This window comes from Thermobia domestica, chromosome 18, assembly GCF_964235325.1.
Source record: "Thermobia domestica chromosome 18, izTheDome1.hap1.1, whole genome shotgun sequence".
NCBI classification, from domain to species: Eukaryota; Metazoa; Arthropoda; class Insecta; order Zygentoma; family Lepismatidae; genus Thermobia; species Thermobia domestica.
The window spans coordinates 130,830,014-130,853,468 of NC_137471.1; the positions used below are offsets into that span (position 1 = coordinate 130,830,014).

The 23,455-nt window shown below is 35.2% G+C and overlaps 1 protein-coding gene across 2 annotated transcripts; it reads left to right on the forward strand.

The window, feature by feature from the left end:
* Nucleotides 1–281: 281 nt before the first annotated feature.
* LOC145676087 (uncharacterized) lies at nucleotides 282–23,232 on the forward strand. Of its 2 annotated transcripts, none has more exons than XM_081746964.1 (3): nucleotides 282–760; nucleotides 10,262–10,854; nucleotides 21,341–23,232. In XM_081746964.1, the coding sequence occupies exons 2-3, from the start codon at nucleotides 10,379–10,381 to the stop codon at nucleotides 22,410–22,412; spliced, it is 1,548 nt and encodes a 515-aa protein (XP_081603090.1). In that variant the 5' UTR covers nucleotides 282–760; nucleotides 10,262–10,378; the 3' UTR covers nucleotides 22,413–23,232. The 2 variants fall into 2 exon arrangements, with proteins under 2 accessions (XP_081603090.1, XP_081603091.1); XM_081746965.1 differs by lacking the exon at nucleotides 282–760 and adding an exon at nucleotides 782–1,172.
* Nucleotides 23,233–23,455: the final 223 nt, after the last annotated feature.

Here is a 23,455-nt window from a genome sequence, read left to right on the forward strand (position 1 = left end):
TATTGCTATATTGCTATATTGTACTCTCATTATATTTAAAAAAAAAAAAAATCGGGTCCTAAAGTGGAATCAGGTTTACACCCGTCCCGCTTCAACCCGGATTCAATTGCGTCCCATTCTTACAAATTAAAATTCTGGTCACCTTGAAGCTACGCTTATCTTCCAGGAAGTGAACCGCCCCTCCCAAACGATCCTTCTGGATCCGCTAGTGTGATGAACTAAACACCTGAACGTGTTTCAAACACTGAAGTAGCAACACTCAATGCAACAATTATGGAATAGACACCATGGCGACATCTAATGAAAAGTAGGTTAACTAGATATGGGACTGTGTAAGACTAGCTGAGTCGCGTTATATGTGGATGGTAGCGACATACAACGACGTAGAAGATTATCGTTAATTAGCGTTGCCTTGACGCAAACCATTTCTGATTGTGCCCAATTCATTGCATTTCCAAATAATTTACACGGTACTGGCACTCTGAGTCTAGGACACCCTCTCCCAGTGAGCTTGTTTGCATTTTAATTCCCGTTGGCCTGTAGAATCTCAGTCATTGGAATCGTTATGATGTGACAATTTAGCTTTCATTACAAAAAAAAAAAAAAAAAAAAAAAAAAAAAAAAAAAAAAGTTATAAAATATACGAAAAACATTTTTACTTTTGTTGCCTATAGGATGAATGTTTGGGGTACTTATTTCTTTAACCGTTAGAGTGTTCTCAGAAAGAACAAAAGAAAACATGCCAACTTGAATTTACAAGGTGAGTTCACATAAATTAAAAATTTATATTGTGGCAATGTGAATTTATTTATATTTATAAATCGGTTTCGTGTCTCATACTAAGATCTCTTATTTCCAACAGTCCTTTCCATTGTCCTCTAGAACATTTCACCCTTCAGTTTTACTAGACGGATCCATACTGTAAGTAATAGTAGGAGCAGCAGTAGGATAGTGATGGGTAAATTCCCGGGAAGATATTTTTTGGGAATATTCCCAGGGAATATTCCCGGGAAGATTCCCAAAATGGGAATTTATCCGGGAATTTATGTTTAATCAGAAAGATTATTGCATTCTATTACTATATTATGATTTAAAAGTAGAATTAATTTTTATATCACAGCATATTATTACTGTTGTCCGCAGAGGACTCTTTAAAAAGTATATTCTGAACGGTACTATGTTACTTTATTAACACTTTATTATTTTTACAGAGTACGCATAAATGTATATTTATTTACAATATGTTCTATCAATTAAATATGTGTGAAAAATATATGGAGTATGTTTAGTACAAGGGGTCCAGAAGCATGTAAAAAACGCAAAATTTACAGGAGAAATGAGTGATGCAAGTACTTAGACATAACATAACGTAACCAAATCTAACCTAACCTAACATAAACTAACGTAAGCTAACCTGAACTAACCTAAACTAACGTAATATTAGTAGAAATAAGCGAAATTCTATCATTTTTTGGAAAATTATGCGGGACTCCTACACTAATATAACATAAACTAAACTAACCTATCGTAACCTAAACTAGCCTAACCTAACTTAAACTAACCAACCCTACCCTAAACTAACCGAATGTGAACACAAATTACCAAAATATTAACATTTTTTAGAGAAAACAGCTGGACCCCTTCTGCTAAACATAGGCCAAATATATAGTAAGACCTAATACTTTTAAACCACTTAACAGTTTAAATTTATATGTAAGTGCATTTGCTCAATTTGACTCTATTACTGATATTATAAACACATTAAATTTATAAATGTTATAAACCAATTAGATTGGGTAAATGCTAGAAGATACATGGCTCACCAATTTTTTCAACATTTTGCGCATACATATGTTAATTCACATGTAAAAGAATTCCGAGTACCTCTTCAGAAATTAGTCAGAGAGAGGAGACAGACCGACGTCTATTACTAATGGTGCTTCAGGGTTTATTAATAGTACTTCATCTCTATTTCTACATAATTCTAAATTACTTTACAAAATGGTTCCTTTTCATCATTTGTAAATTAGTACTTTGCTAATTTTGGGTGTTCTTTAGCATTGGGGGCCAGCTTTTGCACCTACTATTTTGCGATATTCTATTCCGATGCGGTTGTTTTATGGTTTCATACGTTAAATTACGTTACCAAAATTAAATTCAGAGAACATTGCAGAGCGAGCGTTAGCGAATGAAGGCGGGTTAGAGCCCCGCATAGCACGTTGTTTTTTTATCTTTGATACCAACAATTCACTTTCTTTTCTCACAGAAATCATTTCCAATTACCTTTCCGTTACCTATAAATCCTCTACTGCACTAAAAAAAATGTGTTCGATACTTTCTCGACTACTTGAACATCACTATCAACTCATTTCTTCCGTAAATCATCCTACTTTTTGCTAGTTTTGGCTCCTCAATACTAAACAATTACCTTACTTTTTAGTTCAAATGGAAGTGGAACTTAAAAACTCATATTATTAGTTATATAAAGTACCGTCAAATAATATTAAATTTTTTAACCTCCAAATTCTTTAATAACCAGAAGTAAATCATAATATATTAAAACAAAGCAATTAGTCATATGGTTCTTATTAATTGGAAGATAAAGTAGAGAAATGGAAATAAATTCCTTCCCGGGAATTTATAGGCCAGGGAAAAAACCCGGGAATATTCCCATTTTTAAATTCCTTCCCACCGGGAATGTTCCCACTGCCCATCACTACAGTAGGAGTAGGAACGGGTTAGAAGTACCGGTAGTGGTGGGTAAATTCCCGGGAAGTTTCCCCAAAATAGGAATTTTCCGGGGATTTATGTACAATCACAAAGAAAATTGCATTCTATTACAACATTATTTCAAAGCTAAATTAGTTTTTATACCACAGTATATTATTACTGTTGTCCCCAGGGGAGTCTTTAGAATGTATATTCCGAACGACGTTATGTTATTTTATTAATATTTTATTATATTGAGAGAGTACGCAAAATGGATATTTAATTACAATATGTCCTATGAAATTAAATATGTTTCAAAAATGGTATAGTAAGTCCGCACTTTTAAACCGCTAAACAGTTTAAATTTACATGTTGGATTTTCTAAACTTCTACTACTGATAGGCCTATTATAAATGTATTAAATTTCTAAATGTTATAAAACAAATTAGGTTTTGTAACTGCTAGAACACACGTGTCCCACCATTTTGTCAACATTTGCGCTTAAATATGTATGTTCACAATATGTGCAAGATACTTTTCCGTCTTTATCATTTTGCATGTAACATTGCCACACACGAGTTTTCTTCCTGCCCATTTCTAGAAACTCCATGCGTTAATTCACGTGTAAAAGAAGTTCGAGTACCTCTTTAGAAATTCGAGTGAGAGAGAGGAGACAGACGGCCGTGGGCACCAACGAAGTTCAACTGTCGAACGAGGGTCATAACCAAGATCGGTGTAAATGTCTGTTGCACCAACAACGTTCATGGTTAAGTCTCGGTCAAATGGTGGATAAACTTGGTTTTAGCTTGAACGGCCGAATTTGGGGGTTTAACCTCTTCGATCCAAGTCAGTCCGTTTACATCCAATAGTGTCTTTGCATTTTTCCAACTAATGAAATTACAATACATTTCTCGTGTTCGGAAAAATTTTTTGCTCGTGGTTTCATTATTTTTTCCTAGATACAATGTATGTCGTATCAATAAAGTGAAATAAATGTTCTGAAGTTCGTTCTTGAAATACAAAAGCAAAAATAAAATAAACGGTGTAGATTAGGAGTACAGTTCATTTGTAATTTTCAGGTAAAGTTTGTTAACTCGCAAAAAGAAATAAGAAGGATACGTAGGTAGAAAACCTGCGTGGCTGTAGCTTTGAAATAGAGAACCTTTTTTTTTTTTTTTTTGTGACAAAATTAGCTCATAGCATTTTCGACAATGGATTTTCTAAACAATATTCCAGTAAAGGTTAACCTTAGGAGGGCATTAAAGTTATGTCTGTAAATACAGTATTTTCTTGTCAAAATTCCATGCAAACAGCGTAAGACTTATTAACCACTTATTCATCGTAAAACTTAATATCTAGTTACTCCTCGAGTGGTATCAACCAATTGTGTACGATTATATAAGACACATACAAACCTAGCTACATATAGTGAAAGCCACACGTCTCAAGACCACGCACCAAACTTTGCAAACTGCTCGTTACAAGTTATTTTTGAACCTATTACAGTTTACACCAAGGTGAAGCTGGAGGGCTATAGTCGAGGTGCATCCGTAAGAAACAGGCGAATTTGCGATGATGAGTATACGTGTAAGCAAATTAAGGATTCACTCGAGCAGACGGTTCTACCAAATATAAAATTCGTAGTTAAAATACGATGTGAAATATTTTTCATGAAGAAATGAAAGTGTGAATATAATTAATTACCATGTATCACAGCATATTAAAATGAATTATTAGTGATAAAGAAATTATTGTATGTGTAAGTGTGCTCTTCCACTGTCTTTGTTTATGCGTATACCCCGTCGTTGACGCTCCTGCTCCCTATGGACGCAACCGCTCGGGCCTCCCTACTGCACTCCTACTCGGTTAGATACCATTCGTGCTTTTTGGTGGTCACGTAGCACAAATTGGTTCGTTTTTTATACACAGTAGTTTTTATGCTGTACGTCCACACTTTATTTATACGATACTAAGCCATCCTGAAGTCAATCTGCAAGTAGTAATGGTGCTCTTCATTTAGTGCATGCTCTGCAAAAATAAAAGCTCTAATCTAACCTGAAAACTTAAGAACATGTCAGAATTTGTTAGAACCGTCTCCTCGAGTAATGAACAAATCAGAACAAAAAATACGTACCGATCTGTAGTAGGTGATCACTACAAGCTAGTTTTGGATTATAATTGTATAATTATGAACCATACATTTTGATGCTGTTTCTATAAACACACGTTACTTACATGTGTAACGACTGTATTTTGAGATATTGCACCGTAAAACAGGAGGTTGATATTTTCCACACTTCTTTCTTTCTGCACACACCACCATCGCTAATGTGTCTGCTTTGTCGGACAAAATCACGAGCGATCCCTCAAATTGTGCTCTGCTTGGAATCGGAATAGATACAAAGTCAGGTTGTGTTGGCCACTCAGCACACATTCGTGCGTCGTTTTTGCACTTATTGTATTTATAACAAGTTTGCAAGCATATTATAAATGTGTACGCAGCTGGTGAACAGGTGAGAAACTAAGAATGCGGAAGACGTTAGATCATAAGTGGAAAGAATAATTGGTAGCGCTCCGCAACTTTGCCTATGCTAACTGGAAATTGTAGGCAAACGCCAACAAGGAAAGGATGTAAAAGACATTAGAATAACATTTTCACGATGAATAAATTTTCCCCGTCAGTGGATTCCATAAGTTATATATATATATATATATATATATTCTAGTGGTGTCGAATTTGTATACTGGGGATAAAATGTATTAGTAACGAAAATGCTGGGAATCCACATTGAGCATAGGATATATGGCCCCGAGTAAATTTCATGGTTCTCGGGGAGTTGCCCCGGCCAATTCCTGATATCACCAATGGTCCACATAGATCCACATTATATTTGTCTTTGTTATAAGTTTAGTGTAATCTTAATGGTGCTGTTTTACTAAATGGATCCATAGATTGTGAAATATACGTAAAAAATTGCAGAAATTTTTAATTTGCCCATTTTATGTCGAGAACAGCGTGCAGTTTTACTCTACGTAGCCATAGTATAAGTAGTAGTAGTAGCAGCAGGAACGGGTTTGAAGCCCCGCAGGGGTCAGTTGGGTTCTGTTCTGGACATAAAATAAGCAAATTAAAGGCTTACCCATACTTTTCTGTATATTTAACAGTCTATATCCGTATAGTAAAACTGCACCGAGAACAAAATCCAACAAACCCCTGCCTGATTTCTAACTCTTTCCTACTTCTACTTATACTATGGATCCGTATAGTAAAACTACACGCTACAATCTACTCTAAAATTTACTACCAATATTGCAACAACAAGTATCACTCGTGTATTTTATTACAGGTAGAATTTATTAGACTATTCTTTGATTTTGTATTCAATCGAGAATGCACACAATCTCAAAAGTCGAAAACTCCAGCACGCGGTATGCTTTCTTCATTAGTTACTTTGTTAAACGAAGGTTAGAGATAAAAGACGACAACCAATCAGAGTCGATTTTACAAATTGACCGAAGTTTACTTAAACGAGGTTTACTGAACTTCGATTTTCAATGGTGCAACAAAAGTTTGGGAACCACGCTTAAACTTGAAAGTTTAATGTTGAACGCGTTTAAGTGAACGCACGTTTAAACTTCGTTGGTGCACACGGCTAAGATTGACGTCTATTACTAACGGTGGTTCAGGGTTTATTAATAGTAATTCATTTCTATTTCTACATAATTCTACATTACTTTACAAAATGGTTTCTTTCCATCATTTGTAAATTAGTACTTTCCTACTTTTGAGGATTGTTTAGCTTTGTCGGGTCAGATTTTGCACCTACTTTTTTGCGATATTCTATTCCGATGTTGTTTTATGTTTTGATACGTTAACCCTTAGTCGGTAATATCCGTCTCCAAAGCGGTTGTGCGATACTTTTTTCTTCAGAGTTGGTACTCACATTCGAGGTATGATATGATACTTCACCTATGCTTGAGTTGTGGGTTGACTGTGCTGTTTTCAGCAGGTGGTCGCGTGTTTAGCTCATTGTTGCAAACTTCAAAGTGTATAAAGTTATTCCAACCCGTCTCACAAGCGGATATTACTGTAAAGGAAATATATTTTATTCGTCTAAGGGACGGATATTAATTTATACTCACAACTATTAATATTTGTTAGTTTCTTTCGTTTCGAAAATCTGAATATTTCAAGCTATCAAACAGGAAAGGTATACCACAAAGGAGTAGGGGTATACTACAAGTGGCTATAGAATAGTTAGAGATGGCTATAGATCAGAAACTGATTGTGATTACGGATCCGGTGACTCGTATGTTCCTGAACAAGATCATTTATCCAAAAGTTAATGAAAGCGATCCAGAAATAGATTTTAATGATGCCAATAACATATCTGATAAGGGATACAGCAATGATCAGAAAAGTAATCAGAATAATACGAAAGTACAACAGAAACTGATATTGTTTATTGCAAAATAAAGTTCAATCAGACAGAGTTGCAAGAAGCCAAATTTGGGTACTGAAACACCTAAGAAAAAGGCGATAATTAAATTGTCATCATGGTTAGGACCCGCGAATTAGTTATAGAATTTTCAAAATCCAGAGGACATGTGACATTTATTCCTTACTGATGATACTTTGAATGAATATGTGAGCTGCGTTAGTGTGCAACGGAAGTGATGGGAAGAAATTTACATAATTCCTTTTCAAGTTGTAGGAATACTGATAAGACCAAAATTGAAGCGCTTATTGGTTTAGTGACTTTGTGATCCATTTTCAAGTCGGGGCGTGAGAGCTTGGTGTAACTTTTGTCAACTGACTCCACTGGACTTCATGCTTTTTATTCAACCATGTCTCTTTAATGGTGTGAAGTTTTACTGGCGGGTCTTAAGTTTTCATCTATTCGTGATCGAAGGAAAAGAAAGAATCCTCCAGCAGCAGTCTCCAATTTTTTCAATAAGTTCATTTCTAATTGCCAAACGGCATATTCTATTGGGGTGCATATATGCGTTGATAAAACTCTACAAGGTATATATTTAGAAATTATTTCTCAGCGTCGAAGCATGTTGTTGAACTCATGGGTACATTTACAGGTGAATAATTCGATAAAATTAACATTCTTTATCAAGGAAACAGTTTTGAAATTTTATCGAACTTTTATTGATTACTTGATTATCGGAACATTCCTAGTCTTGCTTAGTTGTAATTGTCGAGCACATGCACGCACAGATTTTTTAAAGTCTCCTTAGGTAGCTCTCCCATATAGCCTCTACAGACTCGTCGCTTATCGATAGACTACCAAAAGATTGTTTGTCTAACAAAGTCCATGTATTCTTCAACTAGTTAGCCCTCCAAGTAATGTTATTCCTATCAGGTTCCACTACATTATACACACGACGATATTCACGTTCCACTCTGGTCACAGATTCCAATCTGAAAGCAACAGAACACACTGAACCTTCCTCTGTACCGTCCGCACCTAGACTTGCGTCGGTGTTGGCTGCTCCGCTGCAGCGTAGATCGTGTGTTGCGTCATGAAATGTGTGCGCAAATACTTGCACGTCATACTACGGAAAGATGGAGAGTTTTATTTGCTGAAATTTTTAGATTTCTATCTTTTCTCGTTTTCCTTTGACCGGTCAAAATTGCCCAATGACTTGGAGGACACACTGTATAATGTACCAAAAGTTACCTGTGGCTCAAACCAATATTTATGAAACAGAAGAAGAGTAATATAATATTGTTTATTTGTAAGGTTGAAAAAGTAACTACTTTCTGCATTCAAATAAGAAATTTTACGCTAGCTCATATGCCGATACAACTGTTCCGTGTTAAGGTTTGAGGATATTGACTTTGATTTTTAAATAACCTGAAACGTCATCACATAGCAAAACTAAAGTACCATGAGGGGGGATATCGTTTTATGAGGTGTTTTATTTCAGTGAAATATACCTCATACCTACGCTCGTAAGATGTCTGTTCTTTCATTAATTTAAGGATTTATGGCCTGGACTATGAAAAGATTAACTGGGTATATTCCACATTATAACACTATATAAGAGCTCTAGAGATATTTTTTCTTACTTTGAGCGCCTCTTGTGCGAAAGATCTGTTTATTTCTGGTAGGAACTCATGTTGTTAGGACCGAATATTAACCAGTAGGGCAATGTTTAATATAACTTTGGTACTAAGATAAACCCTATACACCAATGCAACGAAGAAATAGTATATGTTACTGGAAAAAGTTGAGTGGAAATTAAATAGTTCAAAACCGAAAATACGGAAGAAAAAGGAACTATTTGCTGAGCAAAATAATATATTAAAATTTAAAAACTGCATACATGTGGCAATTTCGCGAATTAACACTTTGGCTTCATCAGACGAAGATAGTGTCTGATGAAGCCAAGGTATTAGTTGGTGAAACCGTTACACGTATGAAGTTTTTAAATGTGAGTATGTTGTTTCACTAACCAAATAGTTTTTTTTTTTTTTTTTGTCTAAATGTATACCAACCAAAGCTTCTACCTATGGAAAATATTACGAAGGAAATGACAATATCTGCGAGATAAACATACAACAACGAGTCAAAAATAAATGTAACTAGAAATTGTTAGCGATACATGTATTTGAGTAAAGATGAAAAGCTGGGGATAAGAAATAAACCCGTCTTAAAAATATTGAAGTACTTCTTGAAAATGTATAGCAGAGAATATTTTAATTTTGGCGTTTTCTGTCCTCATGCAACATCGATCGTGCGTTGAGAATTCGCAGTTTCATTTAAAAAGAAATAGGAGAAAAGCAAGAATCGTACTTTAGTAAAATTTTTCTATGTTTAACAGAAATGTAAATAAAACATAATGAGCCCTTAATTTTTGTATATGAAGTAGAAGAAAAATATGTTAGATTTTGCATTAGCAAGAGAGAAACTAAAGAAAAAAATCGGATATTGAATACTATATTTCGATATATCGGTACGGTTCTGTATTTTCCGAATTTTGGACACTCATGTCCAAAATTAGTGTCGCGTGTCTATAAATTTGTTCTCGTTGGAATATAATTTGGTAACGAATTCGCCCAGTATTTCTTATAATGTTATTAGGTGTACAAGGGTAAAGACATGTATGTGGTATAAGAACCATAATACGAAAACAAAACTTTCTTATCCGTTTAGCAACATTTTATTTTACTCATTCTAATTTTCTTATTTATAATTATTTTCCTATCTAATTTACTACAAATATACATTTTCCGATTATACCCATAGTATCAATATTAAAAGTAGCCTACAAAATCATTTTCAAATTATATTTTTACGAGAAGACAATTATAGACATGCGACAGCAGTTTTGGACATGAGTGTTCATCGATATTTTGGCATGAATTGTAGCAAAATTTCGGAAAATTTAAAATACTTCTTTTAGTAAATTTTACATCCTTTTCTGGTCTCGGCCATTCCACCCACTAATTCAGTTTCACCTGAAATGGTACTGACCTTCTTCTCCCGGCCTGTTCTTAAATGTTAAAACTAATAACATATATTCCTATTATTTTCAGATTTGTTTGGATTCATCTATCATTAATCATGGAATTTCGGAATATTTAAATCTCCAACTTGAACAGTTCTTATTTTGCGACAAGCCTTTAGATTATTTCAAGTTTGCTTGTAATAAAATGGAAATGAAAACAGAAGAGGTCACAGTTAAACCTGAAATGAAAACAGAATACGTTCCAATTAAACTTGAAATGAAAACAGAAAACGAATCATTTGAAGAATGTAATTATGAACTATGTATTAGTAACACTAATGATCAAAAAGATCCTCTTGCTATATGTTCGGAATACAAGAAAGGAGAAAGTGCAATGGTAGGAGAGAATATCGCTTCAGAAAGTAATGAGGATGGAACAATATCAGATGGAAAACTAACTTCGAAAGCAATATGTTTACCCAAGTGTTTGTCAACAAATGAAGTACTAGTATATGACAAAAGTTTTGACAGTAACATCAAGCCAAAATCCTCCGATTTTACACACAACACGAAAGAGTCATGCAGTCACATCTCACCCACTAATGGAGATATGAACAATCACAAAGATGACATTGAAGAAAATGATAATCGAGAAGAAAGTAACAATGCTCAGGCACTCAGGTACATTTAAATGAATTTATTCCATCAGATCTACAGTACATATGTGTAAATATTTCTTTTCAACACTTGCAATACTTAGTAAAATATTCGTTTACCTTAAATAGAGTTAATAGAGTTGTTAACATTTGAACACACACAATAACACACAACGCTTAGCTTTGTAAGAGGTGAGAGAGTTCGGCAGTGAAATCAGTATTCAAATGTAACCATAAATTTGTATAAACCTCCAATTCTTCTTTTCTTTTTAATCCAGTTTTTGAGGCTTGCCACTCCCACATATTTTTTCCATAGGTCTTATATGTGCATATAGTCAAACGTTGTTCCCATCTCTGTACCACCTCCCGTTCTCTCGATATAAATTATTAATAATTTGCCTCTAAGGGAGATATGGCGTTTCAATAAATACGTTTAATGAAGAATTGAGAAAGGCGTGGCGTTGCCACAAACAACTCCTATTAGTACGTTATGATTATTATTGTCTTACGTATCATTAATGTTGCCTATTACTATTACCAGTGCAATGTGTTACTAAAAAACAAACCAAATAACGCTTCTCACCATTCCCGCTCTCGAACTCGAAATACTTAATTTATAGTTCTCTGTGTTAGGGGAAAGCATATTTGTTATACTATTCTTTCAAATATAACGTTTCACAAGTTACTTCACTTTCAATGTGTATCTTTACATCAGCAAACAATCGTCTTGTTTCAAAAGAAAATATTCCCCTTCTAAAACACGAGCCTGGCCGTAGCTCGTGGTCGTGAAAATTCTTTAAGTGACTATTCGGATCCAATACTTCAATAAAAGAGGATAAGTTCCTGCACGCAAACATTTATGCATTAGAAAAGGCACTTAAATAGTGTGAACTGGCCACGATTTCATTCCTTTACAACTTTTTGAGCGTTTCAACCACCGCCATTTTGACATTTACATCTGATTATTCTGGCTAACAAACCGATTAAAGATATTTCAGCAATTAGCGTTTGTGCCAAGTTTATTCTCAATCCGCTGAAAGTTATGGCGTACACAAAAAGCGTTATATATATATATATATATATATATATATATATATATATAGAGAGAGAGAGAGAGAGAGAGAGAAAGAGCTAGATACTAATGTAGGTAGATGGATAGATAGAGAGGGAGATACAGAAACGTAGGGTGGTTTTAGTCTCACAAGGTCATGATCGGCAAAGGTACATAGAAATTTTCCTGACATGATGGTCTCTGCAATGGACACATTTCTTAATAAATATTGTAAACTCGCATGTGCGAAATTCGCGAAAATTTCCAGTTTTTCCGATCACCGACCTCTCGCACATACTGGTCATTAAATGTACTTGCTTCTTCGTTTCCATTGTTTCTCTTCTCTAATAAATGTCACTGGAAGTTTTACCTCGTTATCACTTAACATATTAAAGGGTAATACAACCTTTTTTACCACCTTTCATGTGCTCTTTGCATTAGTAACAACAATATTAAAAAAAAATTCTCCTTGGAGCCGATTCGAACTGGCATCCTTTGGAGTTGTAATCTAGCGCCTTATCTACTACACCAAGGTAGTTACTGGTAAGTGCTTGGTTATATACATATTTGTTCGCATTTGTATTTTATGTTCCCACTTCGACAATTTCTCATTTTTTTCTGTTTTTCCCACCTGTTTCTGGATTTCTCTTTCGTTAGCGTCCTTTATTTACACTATGCACTATTCGTATTTATAGCTTGTGCCCCTCTTCAATGTTTATTCAGATTAGGATTTTCTTCTGGCCCCTTCACTAAACATTTGATTGATTTAATTCTCATATTGTCCATAGGTGGAGCGCAGGAATGCCAGACGGAAAAAATAAATGTACATTTTTTTTGACAGATATTAGTGTTGTTCGTTTTGTGTTAACTATACACCCAACTTCAAACGAGATATATTCATACCGTTTAATGGAATAAATTCTTCATACATTCCGGAATACTAACGCCAATTTTATGAGTAGATCACTTTGATATCTCAATGGAACACTTGTCCGTTTTTTCAATGTCTTAGTTGGTAGTGCTTGATGATCTCCTTGCAAAAATAATAATAATAATAGTAATATATGGTATGTACGGACGAGTTGTCCGAGGTTATCTTTGCTTGTCTAATTTCACACTCTTTCCTATTTCTGTTTTATTAATGGTACTTTGTCATTGCAAGCAATGCAACATTTGATCTCTGTGTTGGTCTATACATTCCGTGACCCAAATTATGGAAAATATTGGGGTAGAGCCACGCACCTTTTTCAGATATAACTCTGATTGTTTTGTATTATTCGTTACTGTAGTGCTCAACAACAATTCCCTTGTCTAATTACATAAATGTAATCACATATTTTGTTATTTCTATCTTTTCTTTGTCCGCTTATTGATCATACTTTAATTTATTTTATACTTATTATAACTTTCGTGCTGACTTCGCTTTATACATATATCGTTCATCAAAGCATTAAGCCAGTTGTTTTTTATGATTGAATTTGTTACTTCTGCTAATGCAACAACTAGGTTTTAAAGGGTACGAGCTGGTGTTTTCGAGGGTTCCGAACCTCACTGGAATTTACGTAATTAGCGTGTACAATTGCGAAAGTTTCTTGAGAAACTGCTATTCACTTTACCGAACACCTGACTTACACACTAGGCTTGCACAAATGTACAGATCCACTCTGTCAGGAGTTGTAAAATCTCATAGTTTACACTATCATTTTATATGGGGATGGGTTGAAATAGTACTAAGAAAGTACTGATAATATACGAGTACATGTTCGGAAATCTGTACCAAGGAAAATTTCTCGGTTTTTGTAGTAGCAGACGATTTCTTCTCCAGGCCACCCTTTCAAATCATCAGTATTCACACAACTTCGGAAATATAAGAAAGCAAATGTAATATCGAAATATTACCTAAGGTTTTGCTAACATTTTTACAAGGCTTCGCTTTGCCAGGAATTGAACCAGGGAATATTGGGTGTACGTATTAATCCTTCTCCCTTAAAGGAGAACTTAGTTCTTTAAGCAAAGTTGTAGCAAGTTTTAAAGTGTGTTGTATGAAAAGAAAGAACCTAGCACGTATTTCAACATACAGTATTGAATATATATATACAGTATGGCGCTAAGTTCGTTATACAAAAACAGAGGGGTGATTCCTGAAAGTAAAACAAACAAAAAAGTTCTAATAAATATAGGGCAAAAACCGCGTCATTTACGTGTTATAGGCTGTCGAAAGGGTGTGAAAACGAACTTTATACTTAACTATTTCACTAACTATTAAGCATAGACGTGATGCGGCATGATATCGTGAAAGGATCCTAAGCTGCTCTATCCAAATTTGCAGGTTTCAAATTTGTGCAGTGGTGGCGCAAAGAATTCCCCAAAGGACGTTAGGGATTCCCGGACATTTTATAACGTAAATTGCGTGGACAAGAGCATGTAAAAGACGCCTCATTGACTGGAAATAATACTATGTGGAAGATCAGTATTTCTACACGCAGATTAAAAGATGGCGGATGAGGTAATAATTACTGTGCGAAGATGCTATCAAAAAGTACTAGTAAAACGTTGTACAACAATTCCCTGGAAACGATACGTGGCTACAATGTAAAAATACGTACAACACAAGCCGATAGGTAACAGAAGATAAAGAAATTCCGATTGCTGATGTGCTCATATTAATGACAGCACATCGCTTTTAATGACGATCTGTTACTAATGCTAAAGTCGTTTAGCTTATTTGTGTTTCGTAATGTACATTCTATACTCGTCTGTCATTCTCCCCAGCATCTTTTCCAACCCCTTCGTGGCTAAGCGACGTAAGCGTATGCGACTTTTGCATGAAAGACCCGGGTTCGATTCCCGGCGGGAGGTCATGTGATTCGGATTCCACGCTGATCAGTTTGTCCAGTAGCTACGCCAATGGCATGCTAATAGACCTCGCTTCATGTCTCGTGTTCTCTTCACAGATGAAGCTATGTTTCCCGTGGTGGAGTGTTCAATACTCAGAATCAACATTTGTGATGTGAGAGAAACCCACACGGAACGTCAACTCTTGCCCTTCAGAAACGGTGTTCTGTGCATGTTTGGGCAGGAATCGTTGATAATTATCTCATTGGACCGTACCTACTACCACAAGGCTTGACCAGGTGGGAGTATCACATATTTTTGAAAGAGGTTCTGCCTGTACTCTTAGAGATTGCGCCACTGGCTGTTCGTCGAAACATGCTTATAATGCACGACGGTGCTAAAACACATTTCGCTGGGGAGATGCAAAATTTTCTCAACGCATTCTTTCCGAACAAATGGGTCGGCGTACCTCTTGGCCGCTTCGCTCACCAGATCGTAACTCCTTTGATTTCTTTTTTTGGGGTCATATGAAACAACTAGTCTATACGACGCCTGTGCAATATGAGTAGGATTTGCTTTTCCGAATTTTTGGTGCTGCCTGGAGCATTAGGGAAACGCCAGGATGTATCAACCTGCCCGCCGGTCCCTTCACCGCTGCTGTAACCTTTGCATTGAAGTGGCGGGTCGAAACTTTGAATAAGCTTTGTAGTGACAGTTCTGACAACTATCCTCTTTTAATTTTAACAAAGACTCTTCTCTGTACCTTGTTCCTTACAATTCTCTTCGGCATGCAGTCCCGTTATACGATTTGGGACAAGAAACATCAGCCTCTGTTACAACAAATATCGCAAGTGGAATTAATGTTTTGTTTCACGTCAGTCACTTTAGAACATTTATTGAAATAAAAGAACGTGTTGTAGTCCCATTTATGTGATATACTGATCAAAACAAATGTGCTCAAACAGTTATGTGTATATTATTATTATTATTATTATTATTATTATTACGAGTTCTTTAGTTGTCTTTTAATAGTAGTTCTTGTTCAATTCCTGTAGTAGTAAAATTGGAAGCGTTTTTCAAAGCGTTGCGATATCATTAATATGAGCACATCAGCAATCGGAACTTCTTTATCTTCTGTTACCTATCGGCTTGTGTTGTACGTATTTATACATTGTAGCCACGTGACGTTTGCAGTGAATTCTTGTACAACGTTTTTACTAGTACTTTTTGAAGAGATATGCAACCACGTGCAGTGATTATTACCTCATCCGCCATCTTTTAATCTGCGTGTATGAATACTGATCTTCCACATAGTATTATTTCTAGTCAATAAGGCGTCTTTTACATGCTCTTGTCCTATCAATTTACGTCATAAAATGTCCGGGAATCCCTAACGTCCTTTGGGGAATCCCTTTAGCCGCCACTGCACAGATCTGAAAGCTGCACATTTGGATAGAGCAGGTTAGGATCCTTTGACGATATCATGCCGCATCACGTCTGCGTTCAATAGTGAAATATTTAAGTCTAAAGTTCGTTTTCCCACGCTTTCGCCAGCCTATAACACGTAAATGACGCGGTTTTCGCCCTATGTTTATTAGAACCTTTTTGTTTGCTTTACCCTCAGGGATCACCCCTCTTCTTTTGTACAACGAATGTGTGTGTGTGTGTGTGTGTAATTCAGTCTTCTTTGAAACGTGAATTTTTCTATTTTCACATAATACTGCCCTCAATCATATTTCTTGCTCTTAGCAAGACTGACTTTTACTTTTATTGGCAAAACAAGATAACTGAACAGAGAAGCTATGCTGGCATCAATACCATAGCCATTTGACGATCTCATGTAAGTTCTTAATGTAATAAATCTAACCTTGCGTTTGGTGCCACCCTGTTTTGGAACGAAAGACAGCTTGAACAGAGGCTGAAGAAAGGATTTTTACATTTAAGGCGAGACAGCTTCTGTATCGTCAACACAATTCTAAGGTAGAAAAAAGAAGCTCTTTTTAAAAGCTAATGAAGTTGGCCTTTTTTTAAAATTGAAAATTTGTGCTTTTAGTGAAAGATTGTCGTGGCTTTCAGTTGTTTAGATATTGTATGTCTGGGCTAACGGGATTTTATCTTTACGGATTACTATTCAATATGCAATTTGCAGTGGCACTCATGTCGTTCAGATTACAATTCCAAAGGGGCATTTCATGTTGCAGACTTTTATGTGACTATTGAGATTGATAAAGAAAGAATTATTTCTCCTAGTTTTTGGCTACTTTTCCTTCAATGTTGAAACTTGCATGGCCTGAAGCGTAGTAATGCAACATAAATAAAGAAAATATAAAACAGGTTCTCTTTAATTTTTCTGAGATAGATCTTTCCTGGTAGCTGAATAAGACTAGCTTTTCCTTCTCAGAAAAGGTCATGTGTGAACGAGGAAGCAATTCCAGATGCGTCTGTGGTCTTTGCGTCCCATTCAGTAAACTTTTATTCAAATGTGTCACAAAAGTTTACTATTTTGTAAAGTCGTAAAGCTTACTGGCAATCTATTAGGAAAGAGAAAATGTCTCTTAAGTAGTTCACGTGATATTTTCTCAAAGAGACAATTCACATGCAACACGACGTTGAGGAAATAAGAAAAGATAATATTTCTTCCCTTATGTCTCCTTCTAATAAGCTGGATTACGTAAGTCTATTATTAAGCTGGATACATTGTCACAAGTCCAGTCTATCGTATTATATAGTTGGTTATTAACAGGTAGGAAAGAAAGTTGATGAATTTTAAAACAAAATTTTAAGTGAGATAATGTGAACTAAACTAAACGAAAATTTACATCGTTCTAGCTATAGTTGATCTTTTCAATAGGAAGAGATCACTTAATATTACACATAGCGAAACTGAAATATCTAAGATAGGTGGATCACGCCTTTTGCGTCAGTAACACGCATGATCATCGTAAAATTGTTGTTTAAAGAGCTTTTTGTCGGTTTGGTACGTCAATGAACGATAAAAGAGTATTATACATTTGAATTGTTTGAAAGTGGATGATAGGAATTCAAGGTAGCTTGATTTTAATCCTAAAGGATGTATACTAAAAAAGTTTTATTTTTGATCTTACCAACCTTCGGGTTCGTTTAATCACGTGGTGAATGAATTTCGTGTATTACCGAACGTGTACTAATATTTAACAGTAAATTACTTATTCAATTTCTTCAGTGTTTAACATGTTCTTTTACCATTACGCAGTGTAGGTGGCTCTCTAAACTTCAAATGAATGTCAGGTCAGTTGCAAATATATAATTTTATTCGGTCTTCATTCATACTACCCTTAAAACTACGTAGATGTATTTAGTGCAGAGTGTCCAGAAAGTTTGGTCCTGTAAAGGCTCTAGTGTACAATTTATCCCGTTCTGTTACTCATAGGATCTTCATTCTAAAGAAAGTAATTTCTAAAAATAAGTATATAAGAACCGGTTAAAACAGTGCTACTTCTGGTGGCATCGAAGAAGTTTGCAAGGCAACGGAATTCCGACCTTGCGACTCTTCCAGATGAGTTTCTCCAGCTACTTCCGGGTGTGAAGATTTTTTACAGGGTGGCCAGTCTTATATCTTAATTTCCTTCTAGAAATCACAATTCAAGGAAACAAAATAAAAAAATGCAACCGATGGAACAAGTGTTAAATGACTTTTAATTGCACCAGAAACTGAATCCGTTATATGAACTAGCTAATGCTTAATATCCTATGATTTATACTCTTCAATTTCTATTTACGTGTTTAATCTCGATAAGCTAATTTCCTTAAACTAGAGGAGGGCCGTTTCTAAATTTTTTTTCCTAAACTGCAGGTAACTCTTTTCGAATTATCTTTGTCGTTAACTGAATTCACATTCTTAAGCAAACTTAGTTGAATTAATTAATCCTTATGACATATAAATGGGAAACGTCTCAGCCTATGAGTAACGCTAATTCTTGATGCTTCACAGTCGTGCTTAGAGACCAATTGACATCCCTAACGTGCAGAAAACTTGCATATAAAACGTTTGTGGCGATTTAACTGCAACTTGACAACTATTGTCTGAAGTGAATCATTTCAATATAGAACAAAATCTGTGATCATATTTAAATTTGAGCAGCGGCCGCGGTGGCTCAGTGGTAGAGCGTTCACCTCTGGTGCTTGGGGTCCCGGGTTCGATCCCAGCCCCCGCCAAGTGAACTTTGTGGTGGACAAACAAGAGTTAACCCTAGGTCCAATTGACCTGACCAATTGTTTACATAATGCTTGCTAAAGATTGATGCCGTGGGGGCACCTTAACGAGGTTTATTGAGGGACCCTTCCCCTGAGAGGGGAAAAGGCCCTAAAACAAACAATAACTAACCCATTCCCCCGCTAGAAATGGTTCAATTTGGAAATGAATAGGAGCCCCTTTTTGTTAGCTTAAGCTGCCATTTTGTTAATTAGTATTACCGCTATGAAACCCACCATGTACGTGCACTTACTGAATAATAAAAAAAATCACATTTACTATACACACTATAATATATGTACGAAACCAGGTCGTATTGTCCCTAATCCCTAACTGAATTTGAAAAGATCCAAAAAAAATCACTTTCCTATACTGTCTATTCTATCTGGGCAGCAAACATGGCTTCCTGCAAACCGAAATCCTGAATTTCACTTAACTATCCACTGTTTCTTTAATGAAAATTCTTATTTTTGTGCTCCCAAACAGTCTTCAATGTTTCAACTATGAAATTAAATCAGATTTTTACCTGAATTGTATTAAAATCCTAGTCCTTTTTTGTACATTTGTGGCCGTAAGAGAATGTAAGTTGCTCCTCTTAATGCGTCTTCGATTATTATGATAACATTGCGCCGAAAACGACAGAGATTGGAAAATTCCACGAATGAGAACGAAATCTACCAGCCGCGGAAATTACAAAGCGAATGGGAATTTGGTAAAATCTAGATATAACCGGATCTGAAAGTGACTATGGACTAGTGAGAGGGGGTGAGGGAAAAATTAGGTACCTGACTAGATTCTACATTGGTTCTGAAATTAAGAAAATTTATATCCAATGACGGAACTATGTTTCGGTATGACGTCAGACGGTAAACCTTGTAACTATTCAACTTGTATATGCGAAAATGGGATTTACACTTAATCAAAATATAAATAAATATATTATTCAATGGGAATATGGGTACTAATGAAACCTTTCGATTCATTACATTTAATTTGAAGTAAAGAGAATAAATAAATCGTATAGTTAAAGCGAAATCAATTTTTCTTTTAAATTTACTAGGTACAGGGTGCGTAAAAAAAAAAGTTGCCATTACTTTTAACTGTAATGGTACATTGCAAGTTTATTTTAAATGATAAGCTTATGTGCTATTTACTTTCTGTCTAGCAAGTAAGACTCTTGAGATAATTTTTGACATAGATATGTCAGTCCTCCTCCTCTACATACGATACCCATTACGATGAAAATAACATAATAAGAGCACACATAAGGAAATTTATACTCAGCATATTACGAAATTAATTTCAAACAGTTCAGCTGTATTAGTTTTATAATGTAACTCTAACATCTTTTTTCATTTTGTAATGCACAGAGTGGAGCATTTGTCTTGCCCCACAATTTTAAAGTAACAAAGAATAAACGCTGTAGTATTTTACGGTGCAAATAGCACCCTGGAGACGTTGTTTGACATACCTGTAACAGCAGTGTTACAAAGCCATTCTAGAATTAAGTTTTCATGTAATTTCATTTCATCAGGTGAAGGGAAAACGTATAATAGCACACATTTGTTTGAGTGACATACTAAGAATGATACAGCATAATAACCCTGCATATTCTAGAAGCTTGTAAGATTAATAACCACGGGAGTCGAACGTGGCAATGAATATCCTTATTAACTTAGTGTCAAGTTCTACAACCATAATATCAAGTATTTATTACACATACGTGAAAAATTGCAAGGAACTAAAAACTCGATATGTCTGAAAATCTTTGTTTTAAAAAAAGTTCTTACATATATATATCATATCAACCTCCCAGATATATTTCAATAGACGTAAAGAACGTTGACTGAACTTTAATACCTCAAAGCATTTCAAGGATATTAAAACACTAGTGAAAATTGGTGTACTGCTTCAAATTATGACATTTTTTCTGAAATTTTAAAAATTGTTTCAGCCTTCCTTTGTTTCTTTCTCATTATATTAACAATTTTTGGTTGACGTAATTGCAACATCTTCTGGCAATTACTAAATTTTCTGGCACTAAAATTAACGATAGTATATATATATATATATATATATATATATATATATATATATATATATATATATATATATATATATAAATGTGGATAATACTTAAAATAATAACAGAAAAGATATTTTCTTCATTGGAGGATAGAAATTACAAAGAATTTTTCCATAGTTTTTGGTTCCATTTATCATGAAAATAGAGTATGAGAGCCTAGGTACGGAGAACATTTAATATGCAATAACAAATATTATGAGATACAGCTTGCCTTTCTTCCCGTTTTTCCACACAAAACTTCACATTTCTTTCTTGTTTCATATTATATATCCCAATTTTGGTTATCTTGCTTATTGAATTTTTTGCAGGTTCATTAAGGATACTGTTTCCAGAAAAGCGAATAAGTTTATTCCACGAAAGGGAATATTCTCTCATTCATATGAGAAATCTCGTATTTCCAAAAACTTTTGCAAAGAATTCAATCCATCAAGTTTGGGAGGACATACGTTAACACATAGAAGTGGAAAAGCTGACACGTCCGAAGAGTGTGGAGAGGGATTTATTCATAGATCACATTTTCACAAACACATGTTAATACCCACACGTTCAAAATATTACACTTGCCTGGAGTGTGGAAAGCGATTTAGTCATAAATCACACATCGCAGCACACATCTTAATACATACAGGTGATAAACCTCACATTTGCCAACAGTGTGGAAAAAGCTTTAATCAAAGGTCTAATTTAAAGAGGCACATGTTAGTACATACAGGAGATAAACCTCACACGTACCAAGAGTGTGGAATAGGATTTAGAAAAACGTCAAATTTGGTAGGACACATGTTAAATCAAAAAATCACCCGTAAAAAATCTCACACATGCAAAGAGTGTGGAAAGTGCTTTATCAACAAGTCAGATCTGACGAGACATTTGTTAATACATACAGGAGAAAAACCTCACACGTGCAAACGGTGCGGAAAGGAATTTAGGCATAAGGCACACTTTGTAAATCACTTGAAAATGCATACAGGTTCAAAACCTCACATATGCCAAGAGTGTCGAAAAAGCTTTAACTATAGGTCCGATTTAGCAACGCACATGTTAATACATGCAGGTGCAAAACCTCACGCCTGCCCAAAGTGTGGAAAGGGATTTAGGCAAAAGTCACATACAACAACTATTATGCTAGTACATACTGGTGTAAAGCCTCACATGTGCCAAGAGTGTGGAAAGAGCTTTAGCTATAAGTCAGATTTAGTAGCACACATATTAATACATACAGGAGATAAACCTCACAAATGCCTTAGGTGTGGAAAGGGTTTCAGGCAAAGGTCACATTTGGCAACACACATGTCAGTACATACAGGTTCAAAACTCACACGTGCCACGAGTATGGATAGGGCTTTATCTGTGGCTCAGAATGACCAACATACATGTTAATACATTCAGGTGACAAATCTCACTCGCGTCAAACTGTCGAAAGAGGATTAGGCGAGGGTCACGTTTTGAGGTCCACACGCTAGTACTCACGTGTACAACCTCATACGTAGCATGAGTGCCAAAAGGGGTTTAGACAAACCTCACATTTTCCTACTCTGATACTAATACATACAGGTAATATCCTAATACGTGCGAAGAAGGTAAAATGGGCCTTAGTCATTACTCAGATTTGACAGGGCACGTCTTACTTACACAAAGAAAACCTACAGTGTGTGAAGAGCGTTGCAGAAGCTTTATTCAGAAGTCAAATTTGGCGAGCACATAAGTGTTATAATTCTCCGACGTTCTAAGAGTGTGGAAAAAAATAAATTAGAAAGTCAGATTTATTACATACACGAAAAGTCTTAGACATGCCAAGAGTGCGGAGTTACTTAGAGAAAGATTACCTTGGCAACAGATGTATTTATATTTAAAGATGAAAAACTTGATACGTTATTATGTTGCAGAGAGAAATTTAGTGAACGTTCAATTTTGAGAACAGAGTTTAAAATATAGAAAATAAATACACATTTAAGCTGGAAGTCTGGACAATAATTTCTTCAAAATTTATAAAAAGAGCCACATAATAAGACACTCAGAAGAGAGCACTGTTACGTATGAGTATTGTGGAAAGTACTTATTAGAAAATTATGTTCGGAAATTCACATAGTATAAATGATAATGGGGGTTAATGGATAATAAACATTACGTATGCAGACCTAGATTTTGATATTTTGGCTCGTACGATTCCAGCCTGCGCCTACTGATGGTAGTGGAAGTATTCACTGTGGAAAGGAAAATAAAAAATGGGATTATTCGCGTTTTTTCCCCTATCATAAATTCCCGAAAGGAATTTTTCGATTTCTTTCTTTTCTCTTCCAAATTATAAGAACCGTATGACTAATTACTTTATTTTCATTTATTATGGTTTACTTATAGATAGTATATAATTTGGAGGTTAAAAAATAAATAATAAATAAACATATGATTGATTAGTTCCATTT